The following is a 17,472-nucleotide window of genomic DNA, read 5'->3' on the forward strand; positions in this document are numbered from 1 at the left end:
AGTGTAGCCACAACCCTGAGATGTCTCCAAATCCAAAAAGGCCAAAGAATTCAAGGTAGGAATCGGTACTGGAGATGGAAATCTTGCCAGGACCAAGACAGTCAGCACAGGTAAGGTTGGAGCTGGGATCTCAAACGCCTCAGAGGTGGTCAGAGGAGGAAGACTAGTCAGAGTTAAAGAAGGAAGAGTTCCGGCATCGTAAGGGGCTAGAACTAATGACACACCTGACACTCCCCTTGCCACAAAGAGCTGATCTACCAATCTCAACACATCAGACTCCATCAGACTTTTGGTGGAACGAACAGACTGGGTAGAAGGAGATCTTGGATGTTCAAAAAAATGGCTAGGTAACTGACTTACAAAAGCATCAATGGATGGGCAATATCTGGTCCTAGGGTGGTCTAGAAGTTAAAATTCAGCACTTTTCTGTTGGCATCATAGACGTTGGTACCAAAGTAGCAGACTGTACTGAGACTATCGGTTCCATGGTCTGGCCTTAGGTTTAGCCCGACAATTTTAGTACCAGTGAGGGAGAAACAGTCCATAGTGAGGGTTGGTACCAAAGTATCCCTTAAAGTCAGTACAGGTTCCACACTAGCAGAGGGAACTAAAGTTTTAAGTCTTTTGGTCATCGGAGCCATGGGTGAAGCTGGCATCAATTGATTCTTTTTCTTGGATTTGTCAACTTTTGAAGAACAGGAAGATGAGGAATGGGAAGAAGCATCAGTTTTACTTTTTTCCTCATGACCAGAGATGGCCTCTTCAAAGGCAGATTTTAACCCCCTTCAAAATTAGCTTATTTTTTCTTTCTGCGAGAGCCTGGTGACTCAAACAATCTTCCTGTAAGCGCACTGATACCAGGCAGAGTGCCCATCAGAATTGGGCAGTTTTTGTCCACATTTGAGGCATTTCTTAAAACTAGAAGTGCCTTTTCCCTTATCAACCACAATATGCACCAAGAAAAACAAGTGTACATGAACACACACAAACACGCAACCACTACATAACTAGAGAATACTAACTAATAGGAAGGTATAGGTATAAGCGCACACTTTTTTTAGGGAAGAAAAGAAAGGGAATCAAAGATATAGGCTACCAACTATTGTAAAAGAGAGTACCCAAAGGTACGGAAAAAGAAACTACCAACAATGGCAGTTAAGAAAAAACACAGAAGTGTTATAGAGAAACCTAGAAAGGTAAGGAGCTATTTGAAAATGGGTAGGCTATAAGGAAAACAACAGCAACTGTTAATAAGAGTGAAAAATGTATATAAAAACAGGAATTTAGTGAAACTAGAAGAGAAATAAATCACTTGGCTCGAGAGCGATTGGCAATTCATCTGTCAAAGAAAGTGGCAAATGAGATCTGAGGTAATCTGGAAAGGAGCATTCTGGGTAGGACTTAAGCTCGAGAGTTGTTTTGTTCTCGTGGGAACAAAGTAATTTCTGATGCTCAGAACCAAACCCATATGTCAAGGATAAAATGAAGATTGACAACATCAGATACACTGTTGGTTAGAATGCTAAACATTTTCAATTATTTTTTAATTTTTCCTGTTTATTTTATATTGTGCAGTGCTATGCTTAACATACAGTGGGTGAAATGTGCACTCTACAGACACAGGCACTTTCAGTTGCCACTTTCTGTAATAAAAATTTCATCCAAATCCCATCAGTAAATATACAAATGCAGCAAGCTACATATAACTGCATAACATCCATGGCCGATCACCTTGCACCCAAAAAGTACCTTGTAGCACTACTAGCAGAACTAGGTTGTGCAACTTAGTCCAGAGATGCTACAAAAAAACACTTCTATTACACAAGGTTCCTGTTTAAATCAGGTACGTATTTACCTAAATAGACATCCATATGCAACTATAGTATACACCCATTAACAGATACTATCTCAACAGACCATAGACCTCTTATTTTATTTAAACTCTGCAACTCTCTAAATTAAATCAAATTTTACTTCACACTGGACAAATTAGGTTAGCCTACTTGCCCTCCCTCTGTTGCGAACCTCATTACATTAAATATCCTAAATCAATGTAGCAACTGCCTTATGTCCCAGATAATGAACTTTTACTAAACAGAGCTAACAGTGTTTGTGAGAGGTGAGAATATTTTAATATTCTAAAAGGTCTGAAGGCCTCACTCTAACAAAAAAAAAAAAAAAAAGACTTTGAGCATCATACTAGCACACTAAGTGCTGTGGATTCCGCCCTGACACGCAATATAATATCATATGCTGTCACTGTAAAAAAAAATTCTTACCTAAGCCTCCTAGACCTGTAAGGATTAAGTCTCAGCAAAAAACAAAACAAAACAAAACAAAAAAAAATCAAACATAACATCACATAATACATCTCCTTTAACAAAGGATCAGGATGACAAAAAGGGCCTTAATTGCAGTACACCAGACCACTCCAAAAAATGTTTTAGTGATTAGCAACTCCAAAATGAGACACACAAATTCCCCAGTCAACAGGCTGGAGTAAGCCAGGGTGTCTTTCAGGTGCCAGGATAAAAAACATCAACGGTCCATTGCACCAAACAAATGTAACTATGGCATAACAGTTGTGTGTGTAAGGGTGAATGACCTGGGGCAAAAAACCTTGAGGGAGATGCAGAGAGACATATCTGAGCTCTCTATGCATGTCACAAATGCAGGCAAGACCCTAACACAGAGTGAAATCTGTTCTTTTCCACAAATCTTGCCTAGGTAGAAAGAAAAGATGACTGTCTTCAACAAGTGACTAAGAAGCCCCCCTCCACTAAAGTGTTGTTTTTGGCTAATCACAGTTGGACAAACCAGGTACACAAATCAAAATAACTGGTATCATTCTAGGGAGATTCAGTATGTCTCAGCCTGGAATAAGATGGTTAACAGTTCTATTTGCTTTGCAAAGAAAGGTCTGTACCTCTTCTTTAAAGTCATCCACATACTGGCTAAAGCCCATGGTGCCCCATAGCACTTTTTACGCAAAGTTCAGTTAATGAACATTCCAACATAGCTAATGTATTATCAAAACAGGAACAAATTGATCTGATTCTGCTCAATGCCAGAAATTTAAATACAAGCCTCCCAGCCTTGAGGCACTCCTACATTTGGAAGACATCTGTGTGATCATTGAAACATGGTTTTAATGCCCACAAAACACACCCTGCATTCATAGGTTTAATGCCTACTATGCATTCACACTGAAAGGCAACTGTGATGGCATGTCTACATGTATTGTCAGAGACCATATCACCTCTAGACAGATTCCCAGACCCAGAAATGGAACTTATTGAACTCCAAATCACATTAAACAAAATCAAATGTCAGTTTATCACCTGTTACAGGACACTTTCTATTCTCCAGAAGTTCAGGCCAGGCTCCTAGATATCCTGGATGAACTCACCATACAAGAACTCATTAATTCATTCTGGGAGACTAGTATCTACATCACCAATGTAAGATATGTACAAAAGTTTTTAGACTTAATAAAAACTCAACAGACCAGATTGTTTCTAGCCCAACTACAGAACAAAATATTCTTAAAGTGGAACTTAAAATGTAGTGTCATGACACACAACTCCACTAGTAGCTCCCTCTCGGCTTAAGTGAGACCATAAGCTGGTAATATTTCCCTTAAGCTATCTAAAACTACCAAAACCAATATATTCAAACTTCAAATACTTCAAGTGAATAAATTTTCTCTAGTTCCAAGATGAAGTCTTGAAATTCACTTGTGACATCACCACCCCAAAACATTCCACAGATTATAAATTAGCAAAGGGGGTTTATATCCACACAGATAAAAGTAAAGAATTGACAGTCTCATCTAGATCCAAATACAATGGGAAATTTAAAGTGAACCAACTTGTTTTTCCACTAACAAAATCTACAATAAAATGGAACAACTCAGAGTATTCAACAGATGTAAAGACCATCCTCAAGTCAAGGGTAATGTTACGAATTTTACTAAGACAAGCCCCTAAACTCAGGCTGGAATGTAAAATATAGGACAATTGCAAATACTTCTTTAGTTATATTAGAAAACTAAGAAACCACACTCAGCAAAATAGAGAAGCCATAATGATGACAAAACCTACTCAGACTGTGGATAATGCAGTACAGTTGTGTACACTTACCATAAATGTAGATGTTTGAGTGTATTCACTGTTGCAGTCCTTACTAAATGGGTTATCTGGCTCCCGGTAGCCCACACTCAGCCAGAATACCAAAGTCCTTGGTATAGGACGTCAGCTGCCTTCGGTTCAAGCCTGACATCAGGTACAAAGGAAGGTAGCAGATTCCATTTCCACAGTTTTTCTTGCCTTAACTGTCAGGAGCCCACAAAAAAGTTTAGACCAGGAAAAGAAAAATCCAAATAAAACACAGCCAGTCAACAGGGACCAAGCACAACTAAACAAAACAAATAAAAAATAAAATGGACCACCAGGGACAATTGCTCCACTTTACTCAGACACACAAAAACCAAACGAACTAAGCGCTTTTGCCAGATGCCAAGTCCAGCTTCATCAGAGTCGACTCTGAGGAAGCCGGACTTGGCATGTGGTGAAAGCGCTTAGGTTGTTTGTTTTTTGTGTGTCTGAATAAAGTGCAGCAATTGACCTTGGTGGTCCGTGTTATTTTTTATTGTTTTTGTTTAAAAGAAAAATCCAGTCTGTGTCCTAGGAAAAAAGGGGGATGGAAGGGGGGGGGGGGGTAAACCAGGACTACAACAGTGAATACACTTGAACATCTACATTTATGGTAAGTGTACACAACTATACTATGTTCATCGTGTTTTATTGTCGCAGTCCTTACAAAATGGGTTGATTCCCAAAGCCCAGGAAAAAAAACAAAAGGGAGGAGGAACACCCACTGATTAAGGGTTGGTAAGGATGCCCTACAACACTGCAGTGGCAAAACCAGCTCTGGACTTAGAAAACAAAGATAAATTGCAATGTTTAATGATAAGTGTGGACAAGAAGTCCAGGTAGCTGCTTCAAGAATGTCCTTAGTAAGTACACCTCTTAAAAAAGCTGCTGAGGTAGAGGTAGCTCTAGAAGAGTGGGTCCTAATACTCTGAGGAGGAACCTTGCCATGCTGTAAGTAACAAAAGTGAATACAATGAGCAATCCACTTAGAAATATTCTGTTTAGAAATAGCTTTGCCCTGAGCTCCAGGAGCAAAACTGACCAACAACTGATCTGACTTTCGAAAAGGTTTAGTCCTGTCCAGGTAAAATCTAAGTTGTCTATGCACATCGAGGGAATGCAGTAACTTTTCTCCTCTATTCTGAGCATGAGGAAAGAAGGTAGGCAGGAAAGAAGGTAGGCAGGTGGATAGATTGGTTAAGAGTCAAGCTAGAAATCACCTTAGGCATAAACGAGGGATTAGTTTGAAGAGAAACCTGATACACATGGAAGGTGATAAAAGGCTCTACTGCCATTAAGGCCTGCAGCTCAGACACTCTTCTAGCTGAAGTAATGGCCAAGAGAAAGGCAGTTTTCCAGGAGAGAAACTTCAAACCTGCTGAGGCAGCTGGTTCAAAGGGAGGCAGAGAAAGTTTCTCAAGTACAAAATTAAGATCCCAAGCAAGAGTAGGTGCCCTTCTGGGAGGCTTTAAATTGATAGCTCCACTGAGGAACTGCTTCATCAAGGGATGAGAGAAAATGGGTTGCTCAAAGGAACAATGAGCAGAAATAGCTGAAGCATCAATCTTGATAGAAAGTCCACCATTAAGCAAGCCTGCCAGATTGACACGAATAAGAGGAAGAAAAGGTTGAGAAGGGTTTTCCCCTCTAGTATGCATCCAAATGGAGAATCTTTTCCACTCATCTCCGTATGATTTCCTAGTGCTAGGACTCCAGGCCTCACGAAGGACCTCAACTACCTGTTGGGAAAGGTTTAAATGAGCCAGGCTGCCAAATGCAGAGTCTGAAGATGAGGATGCAGAATTTTTCTCCCCTCCTGGACCAAGAGATCTGGTATCAGGGGAAGATGCCAAGGTTGAGACTGGGAGAGACTGCGAAGTAGTGAATACCAATGTTGCCTGGGCCAGTCTGGAGCTATGAGGATGGCCCTTGGTTTTTCGTTCCTTATCTTTAACAGCATTCTGGGAAGAACAGGCAGAGGAGGGAATGCATAGATTGAAAGCTGTGTCCACGGGAAGGACAGAGCATCCAATTTTGAAGCTTTGTCATGATGATCCCTGGTGCAAAATGTTGGAAGAAGGTGGTTGGTTGGAGATGAGAAGAGATCCACCTGGGGAGTGCCCCGATGCTGAATGATTCGATAGAAGATGGTCTTGTTTAGTTGCCACTTGTGAGGATCCAGGACCTGCCTGCTCAACCGGTCTGTCAAGGTGTTGAGCCTTCCTGGAAGAAACTGAGCTATCAGATGAATGCCCATGGAAGCTGCTATGGACCAAAGTATCATTCTTTGTCTGCACAGGGGGTAAGAGTGAGTCCCTCCCTGCTTGTTGATGTACCACATGATTGTGCTGTTGTCTGTCTTGACCAGAAGAGTACCAGGAGATAGAAGATGCTTGAAAGCCATTAAGGCTTGCTAAACTGCCATCAATTCCTTCAGATTTATATGCAAATGCACCTGTCGAAAGTTCCAAGTACCCTGAATACATCTGCCCTCCAGATGTACTCCCTAAGCGTAGTCCGAGGCATCTGTTGTGAGAGTCTGGCTGGCAAGAAGTGGACAGAAAGGCATGACTTTGTTCTTTGCACAGGCTGTCGCCCACCAAAGGAACTCCGTCTGCAGTCAGGGAATCAGAGGAAGTATCAAGTCTAAATACTGAGTGTGTTGACACGAAACGTTTCTGAGGTACCATTGTATTTTCCTCATATGCAGTCTGGCATATGGAATCATCAGAATACCTGAAGCCATGAATCCCAAGGCTTGCAGGAATTGCCTTGCAGAGAGCTGGGTCATGCTTGCCAAATTCTTGAAGTAATTCGAAAGATCCATTTGTTTCTCTTGCGGGAGGAATACCATCTGGGCGGCTATTTTTCAGGCTCATTCCCAGGAATACAATCTCCCTTGTGGGTACCAATTTTGACTTTTTTTCATTGATGGTGTAGCTCAAAGAAGTGAGAAGATTCTTTACAAAGTCCAAATCCATCAGAGGTTGCTCTGGAGAGTTTGCCTGAATAAGACAATCGTCCAAGTAAGGGTAAATCTGAATGTTCCTTTGTCTGAAAAAGCAATGACTGGAGCCAAGTATTAGATAAGCCAAAGGGCAGTGCAGAGAATTGGAAGTGCCTGTTCCCTGCCCTGAAGCGAAGAAACTGCCAGCAGCTTTCCCTTATTGGGATGTGCCGATAAGCTTCTTTGAGATCCAAAGTCACCAGCCAGGAATCCTTGGCCAGCATTGGCAGCAACTGTCGAAGAGTGAGCATTTTGAACTTGGGAATCACCAGAAAAGTGTTTAGAATGGACAAATCCAAACTAGGGCACCAAGTGCCTCCTTTTTTGGGAGCCAGGAAAAGTCTTGAGTAGAAAACCCTGGCCTATCTGCGGTGCAGGAATTGGCTCTATTGCTCCCAGGTTTAGCAAAGAAACAACTTGTTTTTCTGCTTCTGCCCTGTGATTTGGGGGGATACCTGGGTACCAGTGGTGGGCATGGGAAGTTGTGAAAGGAGAACTTGTAGCCTTGGGATACTATCCACCCTCACCCTATGAGCACCCATTTGTCATCTGTGATGGTGTACCAGATATCTGCAAAAATGGCTAACCTTCACCCAAAGGAAACCCTGGACGCGCAGAAGTAGGCAGAGTAAGGCCGGAGTCATAGGAAACGCTTGCTTTGGGAAGTTTGCTTAGAACTCCCAGATTTTGAAGAGGAAGACTGCCAGTACTTAGACTTTTAAGAGGTGGAAGTCTGTCCCCTAGAAGACCTGTAACCCCTAGGCCTAGTGCGACCCTGTTTACTAGGGTCAGGAAAAGTCCAGTTCTTAGAAGGGTAATGCCTACTAAAACAAGGAGGCTGAACTTGCAGAAAATCCTTAACAGTTTGCATAGATTTGGCCTTATCCTCCAACTTTTTCAACACCTCTTCTGCTTTGTTACCAAAAAGATTGTCCTTGTGCAAAGGTGCATCCAGTAATTTAGATTTGACAGGTTCAGAAAGAGGCTGATCCCTGAGCCAAGCTTGTCTTCTAATAACAGAACTAGTGGCTGCTGCCCTGCAAGAAGCCTCCAAAGTGTCAAAAACCAAAATGTAGAGAATGTTTAGTGACAAGAGTGGCAAAATTAAATAAATCTTACATGTCCTTACTCTCCATCAGGGAAGGAACACCAGCAATTTTAGTCTTAATGGCCTCCAAAGTATGCTTCTGATACTTAAGCATATGAAAAAGACAATTAACGTACCTAATAGCCAGGGTAGAAGAAGTATAAACCTTTTTACCCAACCTATCCAAGGCCCTAGATTCCCTGTCGGAAGGAACAGGATTTTTAGCAACCATGGCTGTAACACCTTTAGGGCCCTGAGAAATAATCCCCGGATCCGAAGTAGGATTCTTAAAAAGAAACTGATGAGAAACAGGAACTCTATAATACCTGTCAGGCTTTCTGGGAGCAGGAGGAACAGAATTAGGAGACCAAGAATTTTCCATGAAAACAACTTCCAAACCAAGAATTCCCTAATCTGATTCTTAGACTGAGGGTAGTCCTAACTTTCCTATTTGAAATGCTCCCTAAGAGTATTCAGAGCATCTCCAAAATCAAAATCTTCTAAAGGGGAGGCAGAAGGGATGGAGTCTTCTGCATCAGAATCCTCAAACCCAGAAAAAAGCTGAGAATTTCCCTCTTCATCAGCAGAGGTGCTGGAAACCTCAGAATCTGAGGCAGACAAAACTTCTGGGGACAATTCCCTAGCCCTCTTAGAAAGAGGTGGCTGAGAGGCCCTGATATGGGTCAAAAGATCACTAGCCACCTTAATCATATGAGACTGAGGCATTTGAGGGAAGGCCAGTGCCTGCTTTGCAGTAGATTTTCGGCAGGAAGGCCTGCTAGAAAGCTGGAGGGACTCAGGAGGCCTAGCCACCACAAAATTCTGAACCAAGGTGGTCGGTCTGGATCTGGTCTCCGGTCGCAGAAAAGAGGCCACAGAAGTCGGTGCTTGTTTATGCTTAAACAAGATCCTAGCTCTACGGCGAATGGTATGCGGGTCGAAAGAAGCACAGAGAATACAATTAGGGACGTCGTGCTCAAGGCCGAAACAAGTGATATAATAGGAGTGAAAATCACAGTGCGGAATCTGTTTTCCACAGGCAAGACAGTTATTAACTTTCTCTGACATTCGTTAAAGCAAGAAAAGAGTGTCCTCAATGGGGTACTTATCTGAGGATGTCTTCAACTAAACAGTTGGAAAACAATAAGAAGATACTCAGCCGACCGGCATTCGTGCAAAATGCTTCTGCTTCTGGCTCCTCGGCAAGAAAGACTGAGGAAATGGCGTTGGCTGCCTTCCTTTGTACCTGATGTCCTGACATCAGGCTTGAACTGAAGGCAGCCGATGTCATATACCAAAGACTTTGGTATTCTGGCCGACTGTGGGCTACCGGGAGCTGGATATCCCATTTTGTAAGAACTGCAACAGTGAAACACGATGAACATCATATATTTAAGGTAAATTTCACTCTTGAGATAACTGTCCAAAGTCCTAGGATACCCATACCTCTCAAACCTCCCATCACCTCACAAAATATATGTACTGAGAAGTGCTATCCAAGACTAAGAAAACTTCCTCCATGGGATTAGGTACTATACCAGGCTGGTTAACAGTACTATTCATGCGGTGACAGAATCTCTTCAAAAGTTATCTAACCTGAGCCTGGCTACAGGCTCAGTCTCTACTGTATGGCATACAGCACACTGGTGATGCCACTCCGTAAAGGTGGTGCTACAACTGATCCCAGAAACAACAGGTCCATCAGCCTGACAAGTCTCACTTGAAGGACAATGGAGCACATTATAACAGACTTAATGCAAACATTAAAAATCTCATCAGGCTATATCTGCAGCAATTTGGTTTTGTAAAAGGTAGATCCTGTCATAATGAATCTGGTAAATTTCTTTAAAAAGTTAACATAAGCTGCTGACAGTGGTCACATTGCACACACAGTCGACTTTGATTTGGCCAAGGCATTTAAAAGCATCCCCAACTATAGCATAATTAATAACCTAAATGCATTACAAAAAAGACCCTTATGTGGTAAGGCAGACAGCTAATGGGCTAAAAGAAAGAACTCACATGGTGCAGGTGACAAAAGCAGCATCAGAACATGAAGATGACCAGTGGTGCTCCACAGGGCTAAGTGCTGGGACTGCTTTTGATCAGCATTTACTTCTCTGATTTACAGACTAAAATGAAAGCCTTATGACTCGCTAAGTTTGCAGATGGCAGGAAATTGGGAGTCATTGTCCAATCCCCCACAGACACAGAAGTTCTCCAAACAGGAACTCACACTTATAAATGTCTGGCATATTGAAAATGGTCTTAAATTAAATGCTAAAAAATACAACATTGTTAGATTTGGCAGACAAACTATCCCTCTGGCATGTAACATTGACAATACCCCATTTCAAAATGAAAATATAGTTAGATACCTGGCAACCTGGGTTGATAATTCCTTCTCCTTTGATTACCACACAGCAACAGCAGTTCATCAAAGGAATATCATCTAGATCTAAAGATGTCATTGTCTCCTTGTATTCAACACAGATCAGACCAACTCCAACTGTCTAATATAATACCCCCTTTGGGATGTACCTCAGGAGACTTATCAAACAGGTGGAAAGAACCCAGAGGTTATAACAAAGAGGAGTAATGGCATAAAATCTGTAGACTACCAGACCAATAATGAGTGACTATTGTATATTACTGATACACAATCTTAAACTTGCATATTATTGAAAGCATTGGTTAGCTGATTTTATAAACTGATAAAAAGGTAGCTCTGTACTATTAACTGAACTACTGTAATAGCTACCAGTGTAGCTAACAATTGAGTGCACCATGAAGGTGGACTGCACAGTATGTACATTAACCATATTTTGTCTAGAAATAAAAGTGGTTGTTTATTTAAAAATAAATAATGCATGCATGGAGAATAGTATTAAAGGCTTTGCACAGGTACAAGTATGCTGTATATACTATGCAACTGTTATCTTCTGCTTTGATTACTTAATAAGGGTAAGGGGTAGAGGGTACTCTCTGACAAAACTGAATTCATGAGGAACTAGGGTCAGGATTAATGAGGTCAATGATAATACATTCGACAGCTTTTCGATATAAGGCTAGTGATAAAAATGGCAAAAACTTGCTATAACATGGCAGTTCATAAAGACTGGTGCTGACTAGTTCTGTTCTAGTTCATGGTTGTCTAAGTCCTAATTAAACAGCCATGAACTAGAAGTGTTTGTTGCCTTGTAAAGCCTAGGAAGCATGGTTAATGTATAAATAACAAACCTAACCAATGACCGTCTGCCCTGAATCTTGAATTTCATTACTTTTCTGCAGTACTTACAGATCATTACATGCTGACATTCTACATACAGAGAATGCTAGTCTGGCAATTAGCACAGATGACTAAAGCTCTGAGGTGTTAATGAGCAACTTCCTGTGCCTGGAGGAAAGGGTTAGATTCCTTCCACCTTCATCTGCCAATTGCGTGACTCTGAGCAAGTCACTTAAACAGATAGTTGTCTTAAGTTACCCCTGAAAAGGGGCAATTTGTTCAGTGGGCTTACCCTGTCAACTAATAGGCAAAATAAAATACAAGCATATCTAGTTCTGCTTCAAAAGACGGTAAATAGATGACTAAGTTTAGGATTTGCAAATTCCTGTATAGAATAAACGGTTTACACTGCTGCAATCCAAGATGAGTCTTACATCCCCAATCTTTTAAGAAGAAGGATGTACTGAGAGTAAGTATGTGAATGAGCCAACTGATGATGTCGGACTTGAAGAAGACCAAACAGCATTAGTGAACAGCATACAACTGAACTGCTGCTGCCTTTCAAATCTCAGGCTCTTGAGAAAGGCTCATGTAAAGGAACAAAAGACAGAAAGCAGTGCCTTACCACAGAAATGCACAGCAGTAGTAATTCCTCCAGTGTCAAACCTCTGTGTTTGTCCCAGGGTGCTGTTCCCTGATCTATGACCTTTTGTGGAAGGGATAGCTGTTTAAGCAAATTGGACAGCAATTACACAGGAGTAGAACAGGGGTCTGAAATTTCTCAGGTAATGGACTAATGGTCATCAATAATGCAGAGATAGCTAGACCATGCTTTCAGAATGATGCCTGTTGCTAAGAGGCAAAGGAACGAGTTGCTCCTTCTCAGACAGATTACAAAGTATACTTTAGTACAACAAATGATCACCAAACTGAAAAGAAGCTCCAGTATCATGCCGGAGTACACAGTTATTTTACCTAACAGAGCTAATTCAGAATTAAACCTTCCATTACAGTAGTTGAAAGAGTATTTTTTTTTTAAGACAATTTCTATTTCTAGCAAGTACACCTTGAGTATAAAGTTCTTGGGTTTAGCTTACCACTGCTTTGTTGCTGAACTGAATTGCAAGCTTGAGAGGCAGATAATTTTGTTGGTAACATCAAGGAAAATCAGGCAGGCTGAGTAAGCGTGCTGGGGTGATGATATACCTGTAGCTGCACTTTCAAATCACATACTTCAACCACAAGGAAACTGAAGAAGAATGTGTTAACAGAACAACCAACTATCTGACAAAATGTAAAAACTTTTATTGTTGACAAGCTGTAAATGGAACGGCTAATGAGTTACGCACTTAAACCCTATTCCATAGTAGAAAAGCACATGTGTATGTCACTTCCCATTAAGCAAAGATGTAAGTGGTGTAATAGGTCTGGTAAGGAATAATGAAGAAAGACTACTGTATGTAAACCCTGAAATCTGTGACTAATATCTAAAATGGTTAAAGTACAAGCATCAAGACATGCTGAAAGACTTTTCTCGAAGTAAAATTGCTGTCTCTGCCCTTTCTTCCTAGAGCTTAAGGCCACCAGAAATTGTACATAAATGTATAATCAACACAGTACTATTTTTACAGTACGCCTGATAATTATACAGCTGCATGGATTATATTCTCTTCCATATACAGCATTTCTCTAAAGTCAAAGGGCCATATTTATGGACTGAATTTATGAATGCTCTTCATTGTTTTTGGAGAAATCAGAATAAGCTTAATACATGCATATAAAACTATCAAGCCATGTTTCTTATTATTCTTATAGTCAACAAAAGTCTGGCAGTGAAAGTAGTTTCCCTTCCAATAGTTTTTCCCCTTAATTTCACCACAGGCCTTCACCCTACAACATTTTAGAGATGTGTGACAGGAAGATCTGTTGCTTTATCTGGACCCTGACCCTATTCAAATGCAACTTAGGGTAAATGGATGAGAGACAGCAAATTTGCCCCTGGGGTTACCTATAAGAAATAATAAAAGGCAGAGGCTTAACATTCTTGAACATTATCTTGCTTTACAGTATTTACTCGGTCAGGTTTCGGGCAGGCTGTGAAAGAGCATCTATAGGTGGCTTTCCATTTAAAAAAAACAAAAGCCAAGTTAGCAGAGAGGATGTTGCCAGCTGTCCTACCTAAGCTCCCAAGCCTCTTGTCTAGTTTTTCCTCTATCTCAAGGATGGATGGATGGATGAAGCAGTAGGTTGTAGTTATTAGCTTTAATAGTAATAATACTGTCCCTTTGTGACAGAAGAGATGAGTTTGCCATCTGCAGTACTGTCCGACTCCAAAAGAAGTCAGCTGTGTGAATACTGACTCAACATCTGAATCCCAAACAGAAATTTGGCAGTGGTTGCTTCCACTCACAAAGATTCTGCATTGACCATGTGTCTGTTTTAGCTCTAAAAAATAAATCTAAAGATGTATCTTTTAACTGTCATCGCACATTAACTGTTGTGCAACAGTGGACCAAAAAAAAAAAACACCAGTATTTTTTCAAAGGTCATAAATTAGTCCATATCTATGTATGGACATCTACCCACCTTAAGACTTGCCATTGGTTATGAACATGCTCAAAGTGAAGTCAGAGGAAATGACACACCGATGCAACACTTTTCATCTCTTGTGGAGGTCTACCCCTTTCTGCTAGTTATTCCTCTCTAAGGAATCTCTAGAGACAGTAAGTTAATTTGCTTTTTTAGCAGGGATAACATTTTCTATGCCTTTCAATAATCAAATATCTCACCTATGGCTGTAACTTAAAAAGCAGTAAACAGTCATATTTCTACAACTGACTTGGACCTGCTGTGGTACAAGGACAAATTAAACTTGTTACTGAAGTGGAAGGTCCAACATAAAACCAGCCAACAGAACACAAATTTATTTTGTGAGAAATGGCAAGGATTTCAGTTTTAATGAAAATCTAAGCAAGACAGGAAGCGACTGGAAATGGTCAAAATAGCTCACTTATTTTCACCACTTCGGAACTCAAAGTCGACTGGACCATCTTAGGAGTCATCACGTTGTTGCCTTACTTTTAACTATATCCATCTAATCCCCAGCCATTTTTGAAACATGGGATCCACAACTATACACGCAGGTCATAAATCAAATAAAACTTGAATCTCCAAAAGAGATTTCTCAATTGACGAAGTGGCATAAAAATTTGTACACCTGTATTTAAAACTGATGGTGTGAAAGAAAGCAAGTGCAATCTCAGTGATGGATTATAAAAACAAATACTCTATACTGAAGACTAGATGCAAAAATGACACTTTTTTTCAGCACACTATATACTGTATAATTTTTCACAGCTAAAAAAGGAAATAAAAGCAATGTGGAAAATTCCACTCTACTGCATTATGGAACAAATAAGTGTCCTTGCTTCCATACCACTGTTCTAAGGTCTTAAACATAAACACAGTTTACACAACTGCTTTTATGGAGCCCAATTCCAAATGACTTGCTCTCTGATATAATTCTACTGTATGGACAGGACTTACACTGGAGTAGATCACTTCACAGCAAGCCTTTTGGAACCTGGGCCAATATGCTTCTATAAATAACAATTTTAACAATAAATATACAAATTTGTAGCATGTAGGTGACATGGCATTATGAAAAACATGCAACAGATTTTTGGAACTGGAATTTTGTCTACAGTAAAACAGTGATCAAACTTAACAAAACTTTAATGAGCAAAACACCTTCTTCCTTATAACATCTTACCTTTGTCTCACTGACTATTCCATTTGAAACTTTTTCAGCTGTAGTTTCAGCTGCATGCTGATTACTAACAGTCTGCTTTGGTCTTCTCTCCTGTCCCTGGACAGAAGTCTTGAACTGCTGAAGTTCAGCTTTGATAGATGAATTTTGTAATGTTAATCTGGAAATCTGGGCCAGCAGAGATTCCTGTTTTTGTAGGAGGTTTGTTGACTGGTTTCCATCAGTCTCTTTTCTCATTGGTTCCCATGATATATATGAAGCGGGAATTCCCCTGTCTTTATTCACTTCATAAATAAAGTCTGGCTGTGGTAAACTAGCAAAAGATGTTTCATGACTTGGTGGTTCAAGATCCCTTTCTGCTTGCACTCCCCTCCACTGCTGGATCTTTGGATGGCTTTCTGTTGGTGTGCCCTGCATAGAGGCTGGAGTGTCCATGGACTCCTGCCTGTCAATTTCACTTGAAGTTCTACTGACTGTACTATATTGAGTGCCCCTGAACTGAGGACAGTTATCCAAAGCACCTTCATCTGGACTTGCAGCTAAAATATAACAAAATATAGTATAAATCAGTACAGATGAAATCTTGAATAAGGTTTCTGCACTGGCTGTTTTTATTATTAAATATGATTAAAGGTAATTATGGATTAAAAGGCAATAAACTGACAGGTGATTTTGTTCAATAAACTGCAAATATTCCCAACAAGATAGACAAAAGCTATCAAGTGGTGGGTGACTTGGTACAACTGGCAGATAGCCTCTTCAGTTAACTCATGGACTAAAAACAAGGTAGAAAAAACACAGTGAAAGCTCTTCTAGGCTGCAATATTAAATACAATAGTGAAGGTGAAGTAAAAATACAGGTAAAAACATTTCTCACTTTTGTGAAGAATACCTTATCCACTGTGCACCATGCCCTCTAGTTACAAGATGGCATTAAGGTCATGTGCAGAAATTCTGAAGGCAAAATGCACATTTTCACATAAATAGGCCTAACATTCTGATAATATAAACAGTTATACTAAGCTTAAAAGCCTTCATTACTGCAATGCCCATGCACTGACCCAGCAATCAAGGAGCCTCAATCCTCGCCACTAACACCAGCGAGGAGCGTCCACATTGGGAAGGATAACAAACGCACACACAGTGAATTACAATTTCCCTTAACAGCACACAGAGATCCCCAATAAGACTCTTACTGGCACAGCTATAGGGTCCAGATCTCAGCCTAGTGGTCAAGCTAAAATCTCCAGCACCCCCTCAGTCCAACCAGTGCTTCGTGTCCCTGCCCAAGTAGCTAATACACACACACACTTTGAAATAAGAGTTATATACAACCACACAGACACTCCTGGGAAAGGCTGGCACAGGTTCTCCAGCTATGCCCCTTCCTGCCAGTCTATAAGGTAGTACCAGCTGCCACCAACCACTAATATCAGCTACTAAAAAGGCCCTTACCAAGGGGTGTCCAGTTATTACTGTGCAATATTATTATCCAAATAGTAAGTGTGACCCAGAGTGAAAGCTGCTGGAATTGCTTGGACAGTATTACTATGTACATACAATGTACTCTAGAGCTAAAATTATAGATACACAAAACAGCCACAGTTGAAAGATTTTAATATATTTAATAATACATAATAAAAACACAAGACAATACTTCTTACTTACACAGTGCTAGTCAAGAGTTCAGAGATCACAGGAAAATGCTTAAAATAATACAGTAGAATAGTTCTGACATCAATACAGAAAACAGCTAGACTAAGCTTACTATTTTCTATCTATATCTAAGAGCAATCACAGTTCTAAATAAACTTACATATAGAGCAAAGCAGAGTACTGGAGAGTTGTTGTCAGCTTTAGACAAAATCCTAAATGTTCTCCTCTTTCTGTCCTCAAATTGATAACACAGTACTGCTTCACATTACATCATTCTTGACACTTCTCTGGATTTTCCAGGCTAACAGAAACTCAGAGTTTAACATAGCTTTGATCTTGCACTTGGTCAGGAAACCACAGTAATTAAATACATTATATATGTAAAATCTAGCAATTAACTCTGGTCTCAAAACAAATCTGCTGGTTCAGACACCATGGCTCCAAGTTTTGAGATCAAACAGTCATACAAGACTTGACTTATCAGCTTTCTTTCAGCAGAGTGCACTGTTACATTTGAAGTTCAACATTTAACACCATTTTCTTCCATTTAAGAGAACAAGCCTGTGGCTT

General features: G+C 40.3%; 1 protein-coding gene across 1 annotated transcript in view; it reads right to left on the minus strand.

Moving 5' to 3' along the window:
* Window positions 1-17,472, minus strand: part of SPICE1 (spindle and centriole associated protein 1) — a 1,080,118-nt gene that overhangs the window by 337,551 nt on the left and 725,095 nt on the right. Inside the window, exon 12 of the mRNA XM_044072827.1 lies at window positions 15,250-15,785. Coding sequence (XP_043928762.1) covers window positions 15,250-15,785 — 536 coding nt within the window. The remainder of the gene's footprint in view (window positions 1-15,249; window positions 15,786-17,472) is intronic.

This window comes from Protopterus annectens, chromosome 5.part1, assembly GCF_019279795.1.
Source record: "Protopterus annectens isolate FY-2018-M chromosome 5.part1, PAN1.0, whole genome shotgun sequence".
In the NCBI taxonomy this organism is placed as follows: Eukaryota; Metazoa; Chordata; order Ceratodontiformes; family Protopteridae; genus Protopterus; species Protopterus annectens.